The sequence below is a fragment of the Sus scrofa genome, chromosome 3 (genome assembly GCF_000003025.6).
Source record: "Sus scrofa isolate TJ Tabasco breed Duroc chromosome 3, Sscrofa11.1, whole genome shotgun sequence".
Lineage (NCBI taxonomy): Eukaryota > Metazoa > Chordata > Mammalia > Artiodactyla > Suidae > Sus > Sus scrofa.
In genome coordinates, this window is record NC_010445.4 from 120,152,932 (window position 1) to 120,174,038 (window position 21,107).

At 38.6% G+C, this 21,107-nt stretch overlaps 1 protein-coding gene across 1 annotated transcript in view; it reads left to right on the forward strand.

Moving 5' to 3' along the window:
• SMC6 (structural maintenance of chromosomes 6) overlaps positions 1 to 18,043 on the forward strand; it is a 73,614-nt gene extending 55,571 nt beyond the window's left edge. Inside the window, exons 22-27 of the mRNA XM_003125342.4 lie at positions 249 to 394; positions 3,846 to 3,971; positions 6,960 to 7,065; positions 12,542 to 12,694; positions 14,707 to 14,804; positions 16,095 to 18,043. Of these exons, the coding sequence (XP_003125390.1) occupies positions 249 to 394; positions 3,846 to 3,971; positions 6,960 to 7,065; positions 12,542 to 12,694; positions 14,707 to 14,804; positions 16,095 to 16,209 (744 nt within the window). The 3' untranslated portion in view covers positions 16,210 to 18,043. The remainder of the gene's footprint in view (positions 1 to 248; positions 395 to 3,845; positions 3,972 to 6,959; positions 7,066 to 12,541; positions 12,695 to 14,706; positions 14,805 to 16,094) is intronic.

Below are 21,107 nucleotides of genomic sequence, written 5' to 3' on the forward strand. Positions count from 1 at the left end.
GTAAGTTGTGGAGATCTTACAAATTCTTAAAGTTGTATACACTAATGCAATTTTCTCTTGAAGATTTTTGATGGCTCTGGAATGTATTCTGAATATAAAGCTGAGAGAAACGACATTGATATTAAATGTAGTTAAAATAAATTTCTTAAACACAAGTTCAGAATTTTACTTTGCATATTTTGGCACAAGTAGTACAGTGAATTGTAATATCAAAGAAGAGTTTTAAAGTTAAACATCTGTTATCTTAGGAGAAAATGTCACAAGCAAGACAAATCTGCCCAGAGCGGATAGAAGTAAAAAAATCTGCATCAATTCTAGACAAAGAAATTAATAGATTAAGACAGAAGATACAGGCAGAACATGCTAGTCATGGAGATCGAGAGGAAATAATGAGGTAAGCGATGGCTAGTTTTTCTACTTTATGATATTATCCATATATATATTGTTGAGACAAAAAATAATGTTTGTGTATAAATCTTAAATTTGGATAGATTGTTGCTTTGGTGTATAGTTATAGCTAAACTAGTCTTTCATACATGTATTATTAATAATAAACTATTTTTCCTTCAGAATTACTACAGAACTTATTATAGAATGACATTTTAATATAAATGCCAATTTTTTTATCTATAAGATTCACATAGATGTGAGAATATTCAGTTTCACAAGTAATCAAATAAATGCAAATTAAAACAATTAGGAATCATTTGTATAAACAGATGAAAAAACATATTTCATGTCAGCTGGATTTCAGTGAAATGGATATTTTTATATTACTAGTGAAAATGGAAGCTCTAGTATCTTTAGAGCACAGATTCTGAAGCAAGAGAACCTCTGTTTGAATTGCAATTCTGTTACCTACTAAAGTGATTTCGGAGAGTTATCTAAAATCTCCCTGAACCTTATATTTCTCATCTATAAAATAGGTATAATTATAGTAATTACCATATTGAGTTATGAAGATTAAATGAGATAACCCATAATAAACAGAAAATATAAAATACATAGTATGTTAGATGTTATTGTTAACAGGCCCTTCTGAAAACCATTATGGCAGTTTATGTTAAGGGCCTTAAAAACACCAGTTTGAGGAGTTCCCGTCATGGCTCAGCAGTTAACGAACCCGACTAGCATCCATGAGGACACGGGTTCGATCCCTGGCCTCGCTCAGTGGGGTTAGGGATCCGGTGTTGCCATGAGCAGTGGTGTAGGTCGCAAACACGGCTTGGATCTCGAATTGCTGTGGCTGTGGCATAGGCTCCAGCTCCGATTCGACCTCCGTATCCTGGGAACTTCCATATACTGAGGGTGAGGCCCTAAAGAAGACCAAAAAAACAAGGCAGGGAAGAGGAGTGATACTGTTTTCAAAAACACTGGGAAGAAAAGGGGAAGAGTATAAAAAGGCAGGCAATGAAAAGCTTTTTACTTTTACTTATCTAATTATTAAATATGCTTTCAGTGTTTCTTATGCAAATGCAAGATATGAGTGTCTATTATTTTTTATCCTTGCAGATATGAAAAGCACACTGTATAAATGTTTTTGGTTACTTTCTTTGTTAATATATTTTGTTTATTTATTAAAGTATAGTTGGTTTACAGTATTGTGCCAATTTCTGTTATACAGCAAAGTGACTCAGTCATAAACATCTATACTTTTTTTTTTAATATTTTCCATCATGGTCTATCCCAGGAGAGGTTGCTTTCTTTGACTGAATAATGTATTTTGTAGATCTTTCCATGTCATTACATAGGTATTTTCTCATTGTTTTTGTGTGTGTGTGTGTTTCACAGTATTTAACGCTCCCCTACTGGTAGATGGTTGAGTTTTTAAGTTTTAACTTAATCTTTTGCTGTTATAAATGGTGCACAAGAAATAATTTTGTACGTGCATCATTTTGTCTGTATTTAGAGGTGTTTTGTGTGTGTGTGTGTGTGTGTGTGTGTGTGTGTGTGTGTTTTAATAGGGTAAACTCCATTTTGGCAGATTCCTCTTTCTAGGGCTTATCCTTTTTTTCACTCCCATCAGCAATGAGTGCTTGTTTCCTTACAGCCTAAATAGTTTGTTATTTTCTTAGATTCTTTTTGCTGATGGATATATTTCCTTTAAAATATATATATACCTCAGTGTAATTTTAATTTGCATTTCACTTCTGAATGTAGTTAACATCTTTTCATGTCTTAAGGACCATTTATTTATATTTCTTTTGTCTCTAACTTTTGAGTTTGAAAGAAAATTTAGCCTAGTGTAAAATCTTTTTTCTCTTGAGTATCTACTTATGATTTTCATATGTTAAATTCTCTAACTTAACCATAATGTCAAGTTCTTTGATCCTAACCTTGGTATACATAGCGTTTTTTTTGCCTTTTTTTTTCTTTTTTACGGCCACACCTATGGCATATGGAGGTTCCCAGGCTAGGGGCCAAATGGGAGCTGCAGCTGCCAGTCTGTGCCACAGCTGCAGCAGTGTAGGCTCGGAGCTATGTCTGTGATCTCTACACCACAGGTCACAGCAATGCCAGATCCTTAACCCCCTGAACAAGGCCGGGGATCAAACCCACAACCTCATGGATGGATAATAGTTGGGTTGGTAATCTGCTGAACCACAGTGGGAACTCCCACAGTGCTCTTATGTAGATTTGTCTTGTTTCTTAGATGTTTTCTTTTATTTTCAAATATTTTCTGTTCTGTTGTTTAGTTTTCTTTTTTGAGGTCTTCAGTTATACAAGTGTTGCATATCCTTTGTTGCTTTTAGTTTTCTTTTGTCTAACCATTCTATCTGTTTTTTCCCCTTTTTTTGTTTGCTTTTCTCATTTCTGATCTCTGTGTCTGTTGATGTTTTCTGTGTTGGCTGTTTGCCCCATGCATCATCTCATTTTGTCTTCATAGCTTTGTGTTTTTGTTTTTGTTTTGTCTACACTTCAGTGACCCCACTTCAGTTCTGCAAGTTTTTGCTTCTCCTCCTCTTGTTTGGTTGTGACTTTTTGTTGTTTTACCTATCTGTTAGCTTTATCTATTCTTACATTTCTGCTTTGAGGTATTCTTTCCTGGGAGCACTTGTCTCATGTTTTGTTTTCTATTGCTTTAATTTATGCTGTTCAATTATAATTTTAATCTACTTTTGGCAGCATTGTTCTAACAAGTTTTTGTTGTCTTTAGGGAGAATTTCACAGCTCTTTCCCAGCTCCTTTTTTCCCCCCTATAAATATCTTCGTATGGATGTCTTGTGCTTTTTTTGTTAATCATATTTTTAATTAGTTGAATTTTCCTCGGCTTGACATTTGAAGGAGGATAGGGCAGATAACTGAGAGCTGTGGCCAGGCTTTGCTCTTCATACTTCATCAGGATCTTTCTTTCCCTTGCTAAGCAATGAGCTGTTACACTCCACAGCCCTGCTTCTTTGACCTCTTTGACCTTGCCTTGTTGAGGCTGAGGTGGGGGACCCTAATGCTCACCCTGTGTTCTTCTGTTCCTGCTTGGCGTCTGTCACTAAGGGGAATGTTTCTCGCCTTCCAGTGTGATCCCTTCCTTTTTAGAAGGTCTGTATTTGCTGGCATTCTCTTAAGATCAGCCACTCCGGGCCCCATTTGGGCATTTCCTCACCCCCTTTCTTTGTTTTCTCTGGGGCTTGGACTTTGTTTCTGCCCAAACAGTCTTACAGCTCTCCCCAGTCAGAATACACTGTCATTCTAATAGCGTATTTTGTCTTGAGATTTATGAAATCTGCTTCTACTGGGCCCCTCAGCACTCCCTACATTCCCTGTTCGTAGTATTAAATGTATTTGAGATTTTACTTTATGTTTCAGTGACTGGTATTTATTTACTTAATATTTTATTCATAAAATAGGCAGTATCAAGAAGCAAAAGAAACCTATCTTGATCTGGATAACAAAGTAAGGACTTTAAAAAGGTTTATTAAATTACTGGAAGAAATAATGACTCATAGATACAAAACATATCAACAATTTAGAAGGTAAGTACATTAAGAAATATTACCACGTCTACATTTTTGGCTCTTTTGTTGCTGTTGTTAATCACATTCTCCTTTAGAAAGAGTAATATATTAAATTAAAACAACTTGCATGATTCGTTTGGGAAAAAAAAAATGTTTAGTGTCTGGGATCCTAAAATTAACCAGAGAATTCTGGATTTGAAGGGACGTTTATAGCAATCTTTTTTAACCTTCACTACATTAGATTACTGGAAAACTCAAGGATGGCTGTTCAGACTCTGCTTCCTTTGGAGCTCGTTGGTTCCTGAAACAGCCTCTTTCACTCTTGAACATTGCATGTTCTTGAGGGATGCAAGTTTCCATGGGATCTGTTTAGTTTCTCAGTTGATTTACCATGATCTGCGGGAAAGTTGTAGCTGTGTGGATGCAGAATCTGTTTTGTTATTGCTGCTGTATCCCCAGTACCTACTACTGTGCCCGAAATACAGTAGGAACTTGATATATATTGATTGAATGAATGAATACAGATCAGTGAAACAATATTATCAACATACCCAGAAACATGCAGACTCACAGGAATAGATTGATCCCAGCTAAAAATCACAAGAGAAATAAACCAGGGTTGACCCTTTATATACTTGAATCCAAAGCAGCCCTAATCGTTCTACCTAACCTCAAATTTCCCTATGGCATTCCCTTAGTAACATGATTTTATCTGCCTTTATACCAAAAAGTACAGTCTTAAGACCATAGGAAAAAAAATTTTAGTGAGCTCTAGTACATATGGGGAAGTCAGATGAAGCCATGATGAGAAACAGGCTTTGCATGTTTGACCATATTCCTTAACTAAACTGTAGGTTAGTTTTTGAAATGTGTGTTTCAGTTTTATAAGCATGTTATTAGGACTTGAATTAAAGAGTTTTTAATTTTATCCTTTTGAGGCTGCTTTTAAGTTTTTAGGTGAGACCAGAGCAGGCTTTGGTCAAGGACCAATTTTATTCTACCTGTGAACCCGTGCTCTTCTGAGTGCTCTACTGATACCCTGTGAGTTATATTCCACTCGTGCCTGTGGGAATGTGAACTAGTCCTGGCTCTGGGTGACCTCGGGATTGTTTCTGCTGCTTTGGGGTGTTTCTCTTACCAGTCTTGGGCAGTGTCCTCACACCAGCACTGACGAGGAAGGGACTCAGCCCGAGGCTCGCCCAGCCTCTCTGGGTTCTCTAGAGTTCTCTCTGTGCTGCCCTTTCTTCTCTGGACTCTGCTTCCTGAGCCGGAGCGGCCCTGGCCTCGCCAAGCCCCCAGCTCTGGCTTCTCAAACCAGGAGACCTCTAGGCTCTGCTTGGCTTTCCACTCCCTTTTACTCTTAACAGAAGCAGTAATTTGGGGACATCCCCTGGGCTCGATCTGTTTGTTTCCCATCTTTCAGAGATCCTTTTGGCTGAACTGCCGGCAGTGTCTGATATCCAGGGTCTGAAAGCTCATTTCATACATTTTGTCCAGTTCTCTAGTTGTTTCACTCAGAAGAATAAATCTAATGCCTATTACTATACCTTTTCAAGAAGCAGTAGATTTGTTTTTATATCATTAATTAGAAATTTTATATATATAAAGTATTTTCTGTAAAAGCATTGGTCTTATAGTTTATTATCTCTGTGTTTTATATTGCTTATATTTTATATGCATATATATGCATATATCATATACAATATTTATATACATATATCACACACATATACATATATCATATATAATACTTGTATATGATATTTATATTGTTTATGGTATGTTTTGTATTATTTATACAGTCTTGGGAGTACAGTAAAAAATGGTCAAAATTTTTAACAGTTTTATCTCTATAACCTTGCCGTTTCACATGGACAGTCTCTTTTAGACACCCCATGACTGGAAGCACTTGAAGAATACATGTCTGTATTGAAAGGTAGAAAAGTTAACAGTAAATTCTGAAAACCAGCTAGCAGTAGTTGTTGTGGCAGCAAAAGAAAACCCAAGCTCTTGGCATTTTCTAATGTGGAGATTTAATACAGTATAGAAAGGGAATTGAGAGGGAAAAGAATAAAATGATAGCTATTCTGAAGAAAAGAACCTAAGACTCATCAAGAAACAAAGATGTTAAGAAAAATAGCTAGTCACCTGTTACCCAGATCTTATTTTCTAAATACCATTTCTCACCAAAAGGAATCAAGGCTCCTTGGAAAAATGGCTGATGATATCAGATCTGAGCAGAGAAGGTACTGATGAGCCTCTTGATACACCAGAAAGTAAGGAAGTGCCCCCCCAAAATGTAGTCATGATGAAAGAGCGTAAGAGGCAGCTTTTAGGAGCTCCCATTGGCAAAACTGGGACAATTTGAAGACCCAAATTAATAAGAACAGTAATGGGTGGTAACCCAATGAATAAAGTAAGAATCTGTGACTAAATCTTTATAAATAGAAGGGTAGTAAGTAAATAAATAATTGAGGAAAACAAGAAAGGTCTTCCTTACAGCAGAGTGCCATCTGATAAATAAGTGGAGTTTGCGCTGTGAGGCAGCGTGTAAGGTATCACAGACACAACGTGATGTGGAGATTGCGCTCGCCCTTTTGCTGCTATAAAGTTAAAGGGAAACAGGCAAGTGAATAGGCTGTTTATCATTCTCTTTGACACTTCTAGAGGGCAGTCCTCTCAAGGACAAGATTTATGTCTTCTGTATAGGGTGATATAAATACATTGAATAATCAGTAGATTCCTGTGGACTGGCTAAAATATAATGGGTTTTATTGTACCTGGGATGGAATTACTTTATGTTTATTATAAAAGGAAATGGGGTGGTAGAAATGTGGAGACATGAACAAAATATAAAGACATGGGCAAAAATCACCTAAAATTCACCCAATGTTAACATCTTGGCATATATTCGTCCGGTCTTACATTGCTGTTTAAAAGATCATGATGAATATACAGTTCGGTATCTTTGTATTCTTCTTAATGTTCCCAATTTCTTTTTTCAAGGTGTTTGACTTTACGATGCAAATTATACTTTGACAACTTATTATCTCAGCGGGCCTATTGTGGAAAAATGAATTTTGACCACAAGAATGAAACTCTTACTATATCAGTAAGTATCCTAACTCTTTGCATTTAATCATTTGGGGAATTAGCTGCCGCCTTTCTTTTTGATGATAGATGGGTAAGTTTTTACCCCTGTTGTCATTGGGAAAATAGAAGAACCTATTGTTAAGATAGTATTTGCCGAGTATTCAAAATTTAAATAATTTTACTGACTGAAGTTACTAGTTTAGCTTTTTTTTTTTTTTTTTTTCCATACAACTTCATTATTTTCTTATGCTGATAATTAGGAATTTTGTTTTCATTGACAGATATTTACCTTTTATTTTCATGCCACTCATTCTTTCTTATAATCCTTACAGCATTTATGTGAGACATTATAGAAAGTCCATATTCTCTGGTCTCACTATAGGAAACCAAGAAAAAAATTCTCAGTGAATATTCTACCCCACGTGATTGTCTTTGTACCGCTTATTTTGAAAGGTATTCTTATATTTAGCCCCTTCTGTAGAAACAAAGCCACCACTTTCAACTTTGTGAGTCTCTGCGTGCAGATTCTTTCATAGTCACATGCAATTAAAGGAGGAAGTGTGGGATATAGCGTTAAAAATCATGTAGTCAGTATGTCAAGAGCAACTACCCACTAAATAAACTTTTCGAATATTTGCTTAGTACTTTTAGTTGTCATAAATATTATACTTCCGTTTTAATACTTAGAATAAGTAATAGTTTGCAACACACATATACAAAAAAGGATACATATCTAACATTTTTTAAAGATAATAATAATTAAGAAAAAGAATGGCAGTGCATTTAAAATTAGATAAATTTTAACTTATTAATATACCAAGGAACTTCATTAATACACCAAGTGGCCAGTAGGCACCTGAAAAAGTACTCAGTATCAGTGATCATCAGAGAAATGCAAGTTTGTACCATAATAAATTACTATCACACTCCTGTTAGCCTGACCAAAATCAGCAAGACTGATAATACCTTGTGTTCCTGAGTGTGTGGATTTTTAAGGTTCATTCCTTGCTAACAGAAGTATAATATTGCAGAACTAATCTGGAAACCTGTCTTGCAGGGTCTATTAAAACAATTCCACTTTTCAGAACTATTTAGAAACCAGTAAAATTCATCTACGGTGATTAAAGTCATAATAGTGGTTACCTTTTAGGAGTTGGTAGTGACTGGGAGAGGATACAGGGAATCTGCTGAGATGCTAGAAATGTTCTGTCTTCATCTGAGAAATAGTTACTTGGATGTATGTGTGTGTGTATGTACATGTCAAAGTTATTTAAACTGAACACCTAAGCTTTGTGTTTTTTTAATAAAAATGAAAAAAAAAGTATTAGGTGTTTGGATAATCTGTTTCTAGAACTGTAGCAATACAAGACAACTGAAACCATCAATGTCCCCATTAATCAAAAGAATATTATTACATTAAGAATTTTTAAGTTAGGTAGTCTTCATTTTACAAACAAGAAAACTGAGCCTGAAGTCCCATGATAGATTTACCAATAGAACCAGGGAGCAAATTTAGATCTCCATGATTTATCTGGGGCTTCATTTATTAGACTGATAGAAAAATGCAGTTTTGGTGCAAAAGACTGCATTCTGTAACTTGGTTCTTTTATGATGACTTTTTTTTGTGTTGAGTTGGTTTGGCTTGGCGTTTTGCTGCTTATGTTAATGTTGCCTTTTCACTTGGATTTTCATAGAGGATTCAGACTTTGATGGTAAATATAAAATTTCAGTGTTAAGTTTAAATTCAGAGTTTTTTTAAATAACCCTTAGAAGATTAAAAAATAAGCAAATGCTCATTTGAGAACCATATAACTTTTCAAATAGTTGTTTGTAGAATGTGTCTGTTAAAACACATGATAAAACTGGTTGGTACTCTGTTTTTTCACCCTGAGCGTGCACGCGCGCGCGTGTGTGTGTGTGTGTGTGTGTGTATAAAAAATCTGGAATTCTGTCAAAATGAAATAGAATTCCTTCCAAGTTCATTTATACTGTGTTCTCAGGAAATCATATAAAAGCATTATCTCACTAATCGCTTTTTTTATTGTTCCCATGATCACTCACTTATTTTTATTTACTTATTCTTTTTATGGCCACATGCAGTGGCATATGGAAGGTCCCAGGCTAAGGGTCGAATTAGAGCTGCAGCTGCAGGCCTACGCCACAGCCATTGCTACACCTGATCTGAGCTGCTTCTGTGACCTATGCTGCATCTTGCACCAATGCCAGATCCTTAACCCACTGAGCAAGGCCCAGGATCAAACCCTCATTCTCATGGAGACTGTCGAGTTCTTAACCCTCTGAGCCACAGTGGGAACTCCTCAAGAAATTTTTTAAATTTATGCATTTCAATTCATTGCTGCTGTTTTTTGGCCACGTGAGAGCCTGTTTTAAGTTGGTCCTATATCTTTTGACTTTCAGTAATTAATTTTAAAGCAGTTTAACCACTAGATGTCACTATAATTCAAGTAATGAAAGGTTATCTTGGCACTTAAAAATGTGACAAAAAAAATCCCATTTACAGTAGCATCAAAAACAATGAAATATTTAGGAATAAATTTAAAGAAATGAAAGATCTATACAGTGAAAACTATAAGACATTGATGAAAGAAATTAAAAATAAAAATGAATGGAAAGATAACCCTTGTATATGAATCAGAAGAATTAACTGTTAAAATGCCCATATTGTCAAAGCTATCTGTAGATTCGGTGCTGTCCCTATCTAGATTCCAAAGGCATTGTTCACAGAAAGAAAAAACAATCCTAAAATTCATACATAACCTCAAAAGACCCTAATAACTAAAGCAATCCTGAGAAAAAAGAACGAGCTGGAGGCTTCACATGTCCTGATTTCAAACTTTGTTACTAAGTTGTAGCAATCAAAACAGTGAACTACTGGCATAAAAATAAACACATAGACCAGTGGAACAGAATCAAGAGCCCGGAAATAAGCCTGTGCATATAAGGCTAACTAATATTTGACAAAGGAGCCAAGAACATATTATGGGGGAAAGGATAGTCTCCTCAGTAAGTTGTGTTGAGAAAACTGGATCTCTGTCTCTTTTTTTTTTGGTCTTCTCTGTAGCCACACCCACGGCATATGGAGATTCCCAGGCTAGGGGTCTAATCAGAGCTGTGGCTGCCGGCCTATGCCAGAGCCACAGCAATGTGGGATCCGAGCTGCATCTGTGACCTACACAACAGCTCACGGCAACGCCAGATCCTTAACCCACTGAGCAAGGCCAGGGATCAAACCTGCAACCTCATGGTTCCTAGTCGGATTCATTAACCACTGAGCCATGACGGGAACTCTGGATCTCTGTCTTAGAACCACTCATAAAAGTCTACTTGAAATGGATTAAGGACTTAAACCATAAGACTCCCAGAAGAAAACATAAGAAAGAAGATCCTTGACATTGGTCTTGTCAATAATATTTTTGGCTTTGAAAAGCACAAGCAACTAAAGCAAAAATAGACAAGTAGAACTACATCAAACTAAAAAGCCTTTGCTCACCAAAAGAATTGATAAAAAGGCACCCTACAGGGAGGTCCATTGTGGCTCCGCAGTTAATGAATCTGACTAGTATCCATGAGGATACAGGTTCATTCTCTGGCCTCGCTCAGTGGGTTAAGGATCCAGTGTTGCCATGAGCTGTGGTGTAGGTCCCAGATGCGGCTTGGATCCTGTGTGTATGTGTCCGTGGTATATGCTGGCAGCTGTAGCTCCAATTCCACCCGTAGCCTGGGAACTTCCATGTGCCACGGGTGAGGACCTGAAAAGACCAAAGAAAAAAAAAAAAAAAAGGCAGCCTACAGAATAGGAGGAAATATTTGCAAACCATGTATCTGATAGAGAGTTAATATCCAAAATACATAAGGAACTCATACAACTCAATAGCAAAACAAACAATCCAATTTTAAAATTGGCGAAGAACCTGAATGACATTTTTCCAAAGAAGACAGATGGCCAACAGGTACATGAGAAGGTGTTCACCGTCACTCATGATCAGCAAAACCACAATGAGATATCACCTCACACCTGCTAGAAGGGCTATTGTCCAAAAGAGAAAACAAATGCTGGCAAGGATTTGAAGGAAGGGGAACCTCTGTTTGCTGTCACTGGGAATATAAGATTGGTGTGGACACTATGGAAAACAGTATGGCGGTTCCTCAGCAAATTAAAACTAGAACTACCATGTCATTCAGCAATTCTGTATGTATATCCAAAGGAAATAAAGTCACTATCTCAGTGATTGCTGCACCCCTATGTTCACTGTAGCATTATTTACAATAGCCAGGACATAGAAACAACCCAAGTGTCGGTTGACACATGAATGGGTAAAGAAAATGTGGTGTGTGTATGTCATATATGAATATGTGTGCATATATGTGCATACACACACAATGGATTACTATTCAGCCATAAGAAAAAGAAGGAAATCCTGCCGACTGCAACAACATGGATGAATCCTGAAGGCATTGCTAAGTGAAGTCAGTCAGACAAAGACAAATAGAGTATGATCTCACTTATGTGTGAAATCTAGAAAAGCCAAACTCATGGAAACAGAGTAGAATGGTATTTGCCAGCAGTGAGGGGATAGAGGAGATGGGTAAGGATGATCATAGGGTACAAGGTATTTAAGGTAAATAGATCTTTTCTTATATTTTCTTCTAGGAGTTTTACAATTTTAGGTCTTCTGTTTAAGTCTTTAATCCAGTCTGAGCTGATTTTCGAGTGGTGTAAGATAGGAATCCAGTTTCATTCTTTTGCATGTGGGTATCCAGTTTTCCCAGCACAATTTATCCAAGAGACTGTCCTTTCCCTGTTGTGTATCTTGGCTCCTTTGTCAAATATTAGTTGACTGTATATACATGAATTTATTTCTGGGCTTTTGGTTCTCTTCCATCAGTCTTTGTTTCTTTTTATGCCGGTACAAATACTATATTGTGCATTTGAAAGTTGCTCAGAGAGTAGATCTCAAAAATGCTCACCACCAACCCCCCAAAAAGGTAGTTATGTGAGTTGATGGATGTGTTAACTAACCTCATTGTGGTAATCATTGTGTATATGTATTTCAAATTATGCCGTGTACCTTAAACAATGTTATATGCCAGTTTTATCTCAATAAAGCTAGAGAGGGGGGAAAAAACTATAATGGGAAAACTAGTTTAAATAACTTATTTTGATCACTAACCTTTGCCAAACATTGGCACTTTTATTATTAAGCCTTTCGAATTTTGGTAGATTTATGTTAGATCTGGTTATGGTGAGGAAATGTTTTCAATTTGATTATGTTATAATAAAACAAAAACCCACCTACACAGCTCAGTGTTTTACTGTAAAATATTTTAAATGGAATAGATGTCATTTTCACATCACCACGTGATTTTGTTTTGTTTGTTTTTACTATAAATCCATCCTTCTATTGCTAGCTAATCTTTTTTGTAAATAAATTAATCTGATTTTCTATACTTTGTTTTTTGTTTACTCATTCAAGGTTCAGCCTGGAGAGGGAAGCAAAGCCGCTTTCAATGACATGAGGTCTTTATCTGGCGGTGAACGTTCTTTTTCCACGGTTTGCTTCATTCTTTCTCTTTGGTCCATTGCCGAATCTCCTTTCAGATGCCTGGATGAGTTTGATGTCTACATGGTAGTGTTAACTTTTAAATTCTCTTAATTTTTTTTGATTGTTTGGGATACAAATTAGGGAAGGAATTAGTTTTACCCGTAATAGAAAAGATCCTGCTCTGACACTTCGCCTGTGTTAAGTGTAGAGAAGAACTAGAAAATTACCATTCTTTGCACACTGTCAGGGACCCTGTCCTAGATTTCAGCCTTTTCTCTAGTTTATTTCCCTCTTCCGTTTTAACATGGAAGTATAACCAGCTCACCACCCTGGCTTCAGCTCTCACCACTCACCAGTTTGTTCTCTCCCATGTTGCACAGCCACACTTTTCAAAAGAAGGGGGAGCAAGAACATTGGACTTGAAAGTTAAAGAACTGAAGATTAACCTGCCTCTGTCACAGTTATCCAAGTGACTTTGGATAAAGTGTCTGTTCTCCTTTGGGCCTCAGGTTCTGCGTCTATAAAATAAGATTATGAATCACCCACCCCATAGGCTTAGAGTGAGGCTCCAGTGAGGTGCTCTGGGAAATGTGCTTCTGTGTGCAGGCACATGGAAAGTCCTCCCGCTTTGCTGTTCATCATTCTCCTTACCTCTTCCTGCCTCATTCGTTACTAAACCTGCTGTCATCTGGGTTTAGACGGCAATACTCGAGCAAAACTTGTTTAGCAAAAATCATCAATGAACTTGAATTCTTTAAAGGATTTGGCACCACAGACTTATCTTCCAGCCCTCAAACTGTGCCTTCTTACCCATTTCACACTTCTCTTTGTTCCCAGCATGCCAGTCCGCCTCCCCTAATCCAGGCACCTTTAAATGTTTGCGGTCGTCTTTGTTGTTAATGTTCTTGGATATCATATTCTACCTACTCCACTCACCCCGCCTCCACACACACACATGCACGCAGTCCCAAAGTCTACTGCCTGCATTTGGGTACCCACCAAGTCTGAGCATCTCATTCTGCTGCCCTCTAGACCCATGTGCCCAGCTGCCTGCTAAACATCACCTGATGAGCAAACCACATGTCATGCTCAGCCTGTCTCAGACGGAACTTGTTTTCCACTCAAAGTCTTTCTTTTCCTGGATTAGTGGCAGATTACCACTCCCAACCCCAAGACCTGTGAAACCAGTGGTCTGTGATTCTTCTTTCCTTGTTACACATTGTCTGCCCTCTGTCTCTTCCTCATCTAAAATCCCCTCTGCTCCTTCCTCTCCTCTTGCTTGTTGTTATTGTTTGCTGTCCACTCCCCCAGGCTTTCATCCTGCTCCCTGGTCGGAAGATCACATTGGTTCACATTGCACACACCATAGAGGGTGCGAAGGAGGACAGAGTTTTTACAGCACCTTAATCATTGAGGGAATACTGGAGAGGCTCAATTTAATAGGTTTGAAGCTAGTCACTTTTGATGCTGTTCTCTTGAGTAACTATTACTGTGCAAGTTTGATTTATTCTGTAACATCTAGTTGTATCTTTTGACTATTTCCTGATTAACTGTTAAATATATTTGAGGCAGGGAACTATATTTAAAAATACTTTGGGAGTTCCCGTCGTGGCGCAGTGGTTAACGAATCCGACTAGGAACCATGAGGTTGCGGGTTCGGTCCCTGCCCTTGCTCAGTGGATTAACGATCTGGTGTTGCCGTGAGCTGTGGTGTAGGTTGCAGACGCGGCTCGGATCCCGCGTTGCTGTGGCTCTGGCGTAGGCCTGTGGCTACAGCTCCGATTCAACCCCTAGCCTGGGAACCTCCATATGCCGCAGGAGCGGCCCAAGAAATAGCAAAAAAAGACAAAAACAAACAAACAAAAAAAAAATACTTTGACTATAGAAATTACCTGGAAGATAATTTGTAATTCAGTTATTTTCCACTAATTATTTTAGGTATTATCCTTCCCTGTTTGAATTGCTTGGCATCATAGATGGGATGGTGGATGATCCCTGGATAAAAATTCAGGGGGTTTGTAATAACCAGCAGAATCTGCTCTCATGAGAGCATGATTGACACGGCAGCCACTCTGACTTGTGCCTCTGTTCCCCAGGATATGGTTAACCGGAGAATTGCCATGGACATGATACTCAAGATGGCAGATTCCCAGCGCTTCAGACAGTTTATCTTGCTTACTCCTCAAAGCATGAGGTAACTTTGTAAAACTCTGCTGTGAATATATACACATATATATGTGTCGGGTATATAAAAGGGGGAAACGCATGTTTTATAATCTTTATCTTTGCTTTTTAGGGCCACACCCACGGCATATGGAGGTTCCCAGGCTAGGGGTCCAATCGGAGCCACAGCTGCCAACCTACACCACGGCTCACAGCAGTGCCAGATGCTTAACCCACTGAGCAAGGTCAGGGATTGAACCCGCAACCTCATGGTTCCTAGTTGGATTCACTTCTGCTGTGCCACGACGGGAACTCCATAATCTTCATTTTTAAAAGTGCAATTGCATAAATGACCAGTAAAAGAAAAATTAGCCCAAAACTAGTTCCAGAGATTTAAGGTACCTTTTCCTTATTAGATGTTTAAAATTTTGTGTGTTCTCCTGTAATAACAGAGGCAAGTTCATTTGAATATGATTACTGACTTGTTAATACTTACGTTTTGAATCTGACTTCTGTGGTTATCATAACCACCCAATGTAATTCTAGTAATTCTACTAGACGAAAGAAACAATTCATGAATTCCCTAGTCTTAACTCTTCCTGGTGACTCACAGGTACCAGTCTTTAAATAAAGAACTCTACCCTGAAGTTAGTCAGCATTTATTGGGTATCTCTAAGGTGTCAGTCAGGCTCTGTGTCACTTGAGGTTGAGATTCTGTCTCTGAAGTGGTCACTTGATCACATGGGAATTTACTGTGGCTGGAAATATCCAAGTGATTCCTTCCTGGCTAGACAAAAAGAATAAGGGTTAGAAATAGTTCATATATAAATCTCTATTATTTTCTTTTTCCTCCAAACTGAAAACCCATGGCATTTAGCAGGAAGGTAATTTTTTTTAATGAAAACAAATTATTTCCTTATTGCAAATTATATTTCTCCTAGAATTCCAGTTATTAGACATATCCCTCTATTAGCAGATCACAGCCATTCAGATTTATATTTTCATGAGATAGTTTTACTTTTTTTGGTCTTTTTAGGGCCACACCTGTGGCATAGGGAAGTTCCCAGGCTAGGGGTCAGATCGGAGTTGCAGCTGCTGGCCTATGCCACAGCCAGAGCAATGGGGGATCCAAGCCACGTCTGCCACAGCTCATGGCAACACCAGATCCTTAATCCACTGAGTGAGGCCAGGGATTGAACCTGTGTCTTCATGGATTCTAGTCAGGTTCGTTACAGCTGAACCATGATGGGAACTCCCAGAAATTTTTTTAATGTGAAAAAATTTCCTTGGAGATTGGAATAATTAATTTTGCTTCCTTTAGTTCACTTCCACCAAGTAAACTGATTAGAATTCTTCGAATGTCTGATCCTGAAAGAGGACAAACTACGTTGCCTTTCCGACCTGTGTCTCAAGAGGAAGAAGAAGACCGGAGTTGATTTGTGACTTCATGTGCCATATCCTCATATAGAAAGATGTGTAAAGGGAAAAACACTCGGGACTATCTGATGAAGTAAACTGAAACCGAAGATATTCTAAAGTAAAAGAAACTCCTATATATATCCAACCATAATGAAACATGTAAATAAGCCTAGAAGATCAACCACAACCAGCAATTTAAAATTACTATTACTTTACTTTGAGAAAATCAATTTCATAGTCCTGGTTTTAAATCTTTTTAAGTTTGTTTGTTTTTTATTTTAACCATCTATTTTATAGATTCTTTTTCAGAAGTTTAAAATTTTGTACATAATGTACATGTACATATCTGTTTAGTTTGGGTTCATTTCTATAGTATTTTGTAAGAATTAAAATAAAAGTTTGAGCACTTGGTTATATTTAGTTTTGCTTTTCCAGAATATGACATTATTCTCATTGCAGGGGTGGGGCAGTGCACATGCGGGCTGGGCATGAGGACCAGCTTACAGTGAATTTGGTGTCTGTTTTGTGCCTATTAATGATGAGGGGTCTACACAGGACTGTAAGAACTTTGGTCAGACTGCACAGATCACCTTGAACCCTGGAGATGAAGCTACAGACTGAGCTGTAGTTTTAGTTACTGTGTTTCATCACATTTAAGATGCTCTCCCTTTATAAGGCACTTTCTCAGAACACTAAAGCACTGCCAGCTCTGCGACAGTGCCTTTCTCTCAGTCCATCGCCCACCCAGCTAAGTGTCACATCCCTGTTGGAACTGGGTTATGACACACTTGTGCACCCTGGCCTGCAGCATGCTGGCCTGCTTTTAAAGTCCCTCAGTTTGCAATCCAAGGCCTCCCAAGCTCTGGCTTAGTTGAGAGAGGGCACTGGCCAGAGGGACTGTGCAGACCAAGCTGAGAAGAAGGGCTGGAAAAATAGCAGCGGAAGCAGTGCCCCCCTGGACCAGAGAAGTAGCTGGGAGCCAAAGGCCCAGCTGCTGATGGTGAGCTTATGTCAGTTATAAGACACATCCTGAGTTAGAGTTAAGAAGTGTGCTTCTTAGAATGATGAAATATAGCCTGTTGCAAGCAGTGGTATTTATGAACTTTTTTTTAAAGAAAGTATGAGTCGAACTCGTGTTTGTATTCTCTATGTTTGATACTAGGAGTAGTGCTAACCTTTTTAAAAAGACATGAATACCCAACAAGAAGAATTGCTATATTGCTAGCAATAAATATTTATGAAATTGAAAAGAAAGTATTTTAAGAAAAAGGCAGTATTTTAAAAGCAGCGGCACTTATAGTTATGGAGAAAAACTGGATTTTGTTTTTGATGAGGGGAAGGAGTCTAATTTAGTCTTAAGTTGAGATCAGTTGGCAGATGTGAAGTCCAAAAACTTGTGCTTTTCTAAATTAAAAATTTACAGAAAGAGGAAATGTGTGCTGAATGTTTTAAACATCCTCCATTTACAATACAAAGTCTGATTTTTTTACATTTATAATTCATTTGTATCAAAACTATTTTAACATACATGTGCTTTTTCATATAAAAAAGAAATAGAGTATACCAAATGCATAAACTTTTATTAGCTAAATAATTTCGGTGTCTGAATTTTTGTGATAGTTTTTGAATGTTGTTCTTTATACAGAATGGGAAATAGAATCCTCAGGTAGCCAAGCATCTCTTGTTGAGCTGAAGATTATTCATTGCTTTGGCCTCAAAAAATTTTGGTTTCAACTATCATAAGTGAAAATATCCTCAATATTCTAATTAATGGTTATATTAATTAGAATACAAAGATTGCTTTTTTGAAATATGTTTAACTTCTAAAATAAAGCTTTAAATTTGTATGCATTTAAGTTCATGCTTTTGTGAATTGGGGAAGATACTGACAAAATTGAGCCTGTTTGTGAATAGTGACTTGAATTCCTCATACACTCTTCCACTCCTGCTTTCTAATCTGGATAGCTTTGCCTGAACTGAGTCCTGCGAAACGAGGAAGAAAAGCTCTTAAATCCTATCTTCTTAGGTCTTTGGAGTGGACATGATTAAAATCATTCTCAAAATGTAATTAGTTTTAGTAAGCCAAAATGTAAATGATACTGTCACTCATACTGATAATCAACACTAAAGATTCAGGCATCGCCTTCTTAAGTACTTTCCACAGTTCCCCTCCTCCCTTACTCTCATCCCCTGGTGCCTTTTTGCATATCTTCAGAATGTCTGGGCTGGGTAAATTATACATACACACATACATGTGGAGAGAGAGAGAGATCAAAATGTCCCCATTTTATTGCTTGGGACTCACAAATTGGATCAGAGTTGTTGCTGACTATGGTGAAAAACAAGTGACCCAGAGTGCCTGATTAAGTTTTCTGAGTACAAGTTAGATGTGGTACAAATGAGTACAAATTATTACATCCTGAGTCACTTTCCTGGTGAGATTTATGACTTGTTTATTCATCTACATAGAGGCCTATATTTTGCCTAACTTAGATTTTCAGAAGAATTAATTTGAAACTTAAGAGTTCCAAAAGTTTAAGCAGTTAGGAGTATTTCATGAACTAAATGCCTATGTTTTTTAACTGGAACATGTTTTGTTCTTTAAGTCAGTTGTTTCTTTGAGTCAGTAAATGAAATTTGCTTAATTATATATAATATTGATACCTGGCCTATTACATTTTGGCTAGGGCTCTGGATAGAATCCATAGGAACTAAAGCGGCGTAAGAATACTCACTAATCATTTTGCTGCCTAGTTTTACTTCAGTTTAAGGATATAAAGAGTAATTCGTTAACATGAGTGAGTTCCTGCCATGTGCTATTGACTTTGTGGGTGTGTGTGTCTTTAGGATGGCACTCACAGCATAGGTAGTTTCCTAGGTTAGGGGTCGAATTGGAACCATAGCCACCGGCCTCCACCACAGCCATAGCAACGCCAGATCTGAGCTGCATCCTTGACCTATGCCGCAGCTTGCAGCAGCAACGGATCCTTTAACCCACTGATACTAGTTGGGTTCTTAACCCCCCGAGCCGTGATAGGAACTCCACTAGTGACTGTTGTAAGCACTGGGAATCCTACTGTAATATGGAATCTGCCCTCATGGACCTTAAAGTCTAGTTAGAGAAACATAGTGCCATATGGTAATTGCTGTGAATACTAAAGCAGAGTAAGGAGTTGGGAGGGGAGTGGCATTTTGGACGAAGTGTTAAGGAAAGACTGCAGAGTAATGGTTAAGCAGAGACCCAGAACGAGTGAGAGAAGAGCTATGGAAAGATGTAGGGTTAACAGTTCAAGGCAGAGGAAATAAGCGCAAAGGCATTAAAGTGAGAATGAACTTCATGCCCAAGAGCTTGGTGAGCCTGTGGGATGAGGTTCAGAGGCAGGCAGAAGCAAGACTGAGGTCTTGGGCAGGTTTTCAGACCAGGTCTGGTAAGCATCTTCAAAGAAGCCCTCCGACCGCTGTGGCTTAGGTTTGGATTAGAGTAGGGCAGACATGGAAAGAGGCAAGCTGGAGGCTCTTGCAGTGATCCAGGTAAGAGGTTATGGTGACTGGGATTAGAGTGGTGGGGAGAAAAGGGTCCAGACTGGAAATGTAGAGGCAGTGGAACTTGCTGAGGAGAATACACTGGGCCCTTGAACAGTGTCGGGGGTTAGGAGGCAGTGACCCTCCAAACCAATGATCCCTGGCCCCACTCAGTGGTTTAAGGATCTGACATTGCCGTGAGCTGTGGTGTAGGTTGCAGACAGGGCTCAGATCCGGTGTTGCTTTGGCTGTGGTGTAGGCCAGCGGCTGCAGCTCTAATTAGACCCCTGAGAACTTCCAGATGCCAAGGGGTGTGGCCCTCATAAGACAAAAAAAAAAAAAAAGGGAACTTCTAAGGTGTACCTGGCTGAATGGCTGAATTTCAGAATTGCTACGAACTAGAGGCTGCTGTGAGCTTTCTGGTTCTTCCTTTTTTTTAAAGTGTCTATTGCAATTATGCTTTGCCATCCCAGTGTCCTGGGGTGTGTTGGGGAGAATAATTATCCACTATCCACTGGGCTCACAGGCTTTGGGATCAAAAAGAATGGTACTCAGTGGGCTGGCTCTGACGAACCCCATCATGGAGGCTTTAGATGATGAGATTTGGGGCCTCAAGCTGCCCCTAAGGTCAATGGTATGAGGCTCTAATGGTTGCTTGGGAGGGGTTAAGTGCATTTTGTATGTGAAAGAGGCGTGAATTGTGGCTACAGGGCAGAGTGTGGTGTTATTTTCCAAGCAACATTAATCCTGTCAGGTGTTCTTCTAGAACCTTGCCAGTAACCTATCAAGACATAGAGACAAATTTCCTTCTTGACTGTGACTAGGTTTGTGGCTTTCTTGTGACCAATAGTGCTGCTTCCTGACTTCCAACAGGTCAGAAAAGACTATGAAACTTCCAGTTTCTTGGCAGGAATACTTGTACTGGCGACTTGAACCCTAGGTAAATGGTATGACCGCTCTGAGGCCGCCATGCTGCGTGGAAGCACAGAGGAGCCCATGTGGAGAAGCCTTGAGGCTGGAAGAAGAGAGATGCTCTATCAGCTCCCAGCTGCCCCTAGGACCTCTTTCAGCTCAAGCTATCCTGTGTCTGCAGCTGCCTGAGACCCCCCAGCCAGAATCAACCAGGTGAAGCTTCTCAAGTTCCTGACCCACATAAGCCTGACAAATAAGAAAATGATTGTTTCTATTTTAAGCCACTGTGTTTGGGGATAAGACGTTGTGGTACAGTCCACGGAAACAATTCCTTTTTTTTTTAAATGGCCACACCTGGGGCATATGGAAATTTCCAGGTTAGGGGTGGAATCAGAGATGTGGCTGCTGGCCTAAACCACAGCCATAGCAACACCAGATAGATCCCAGCTGCATCTATGACCTCTTCTGCAGTTGGGGGCAA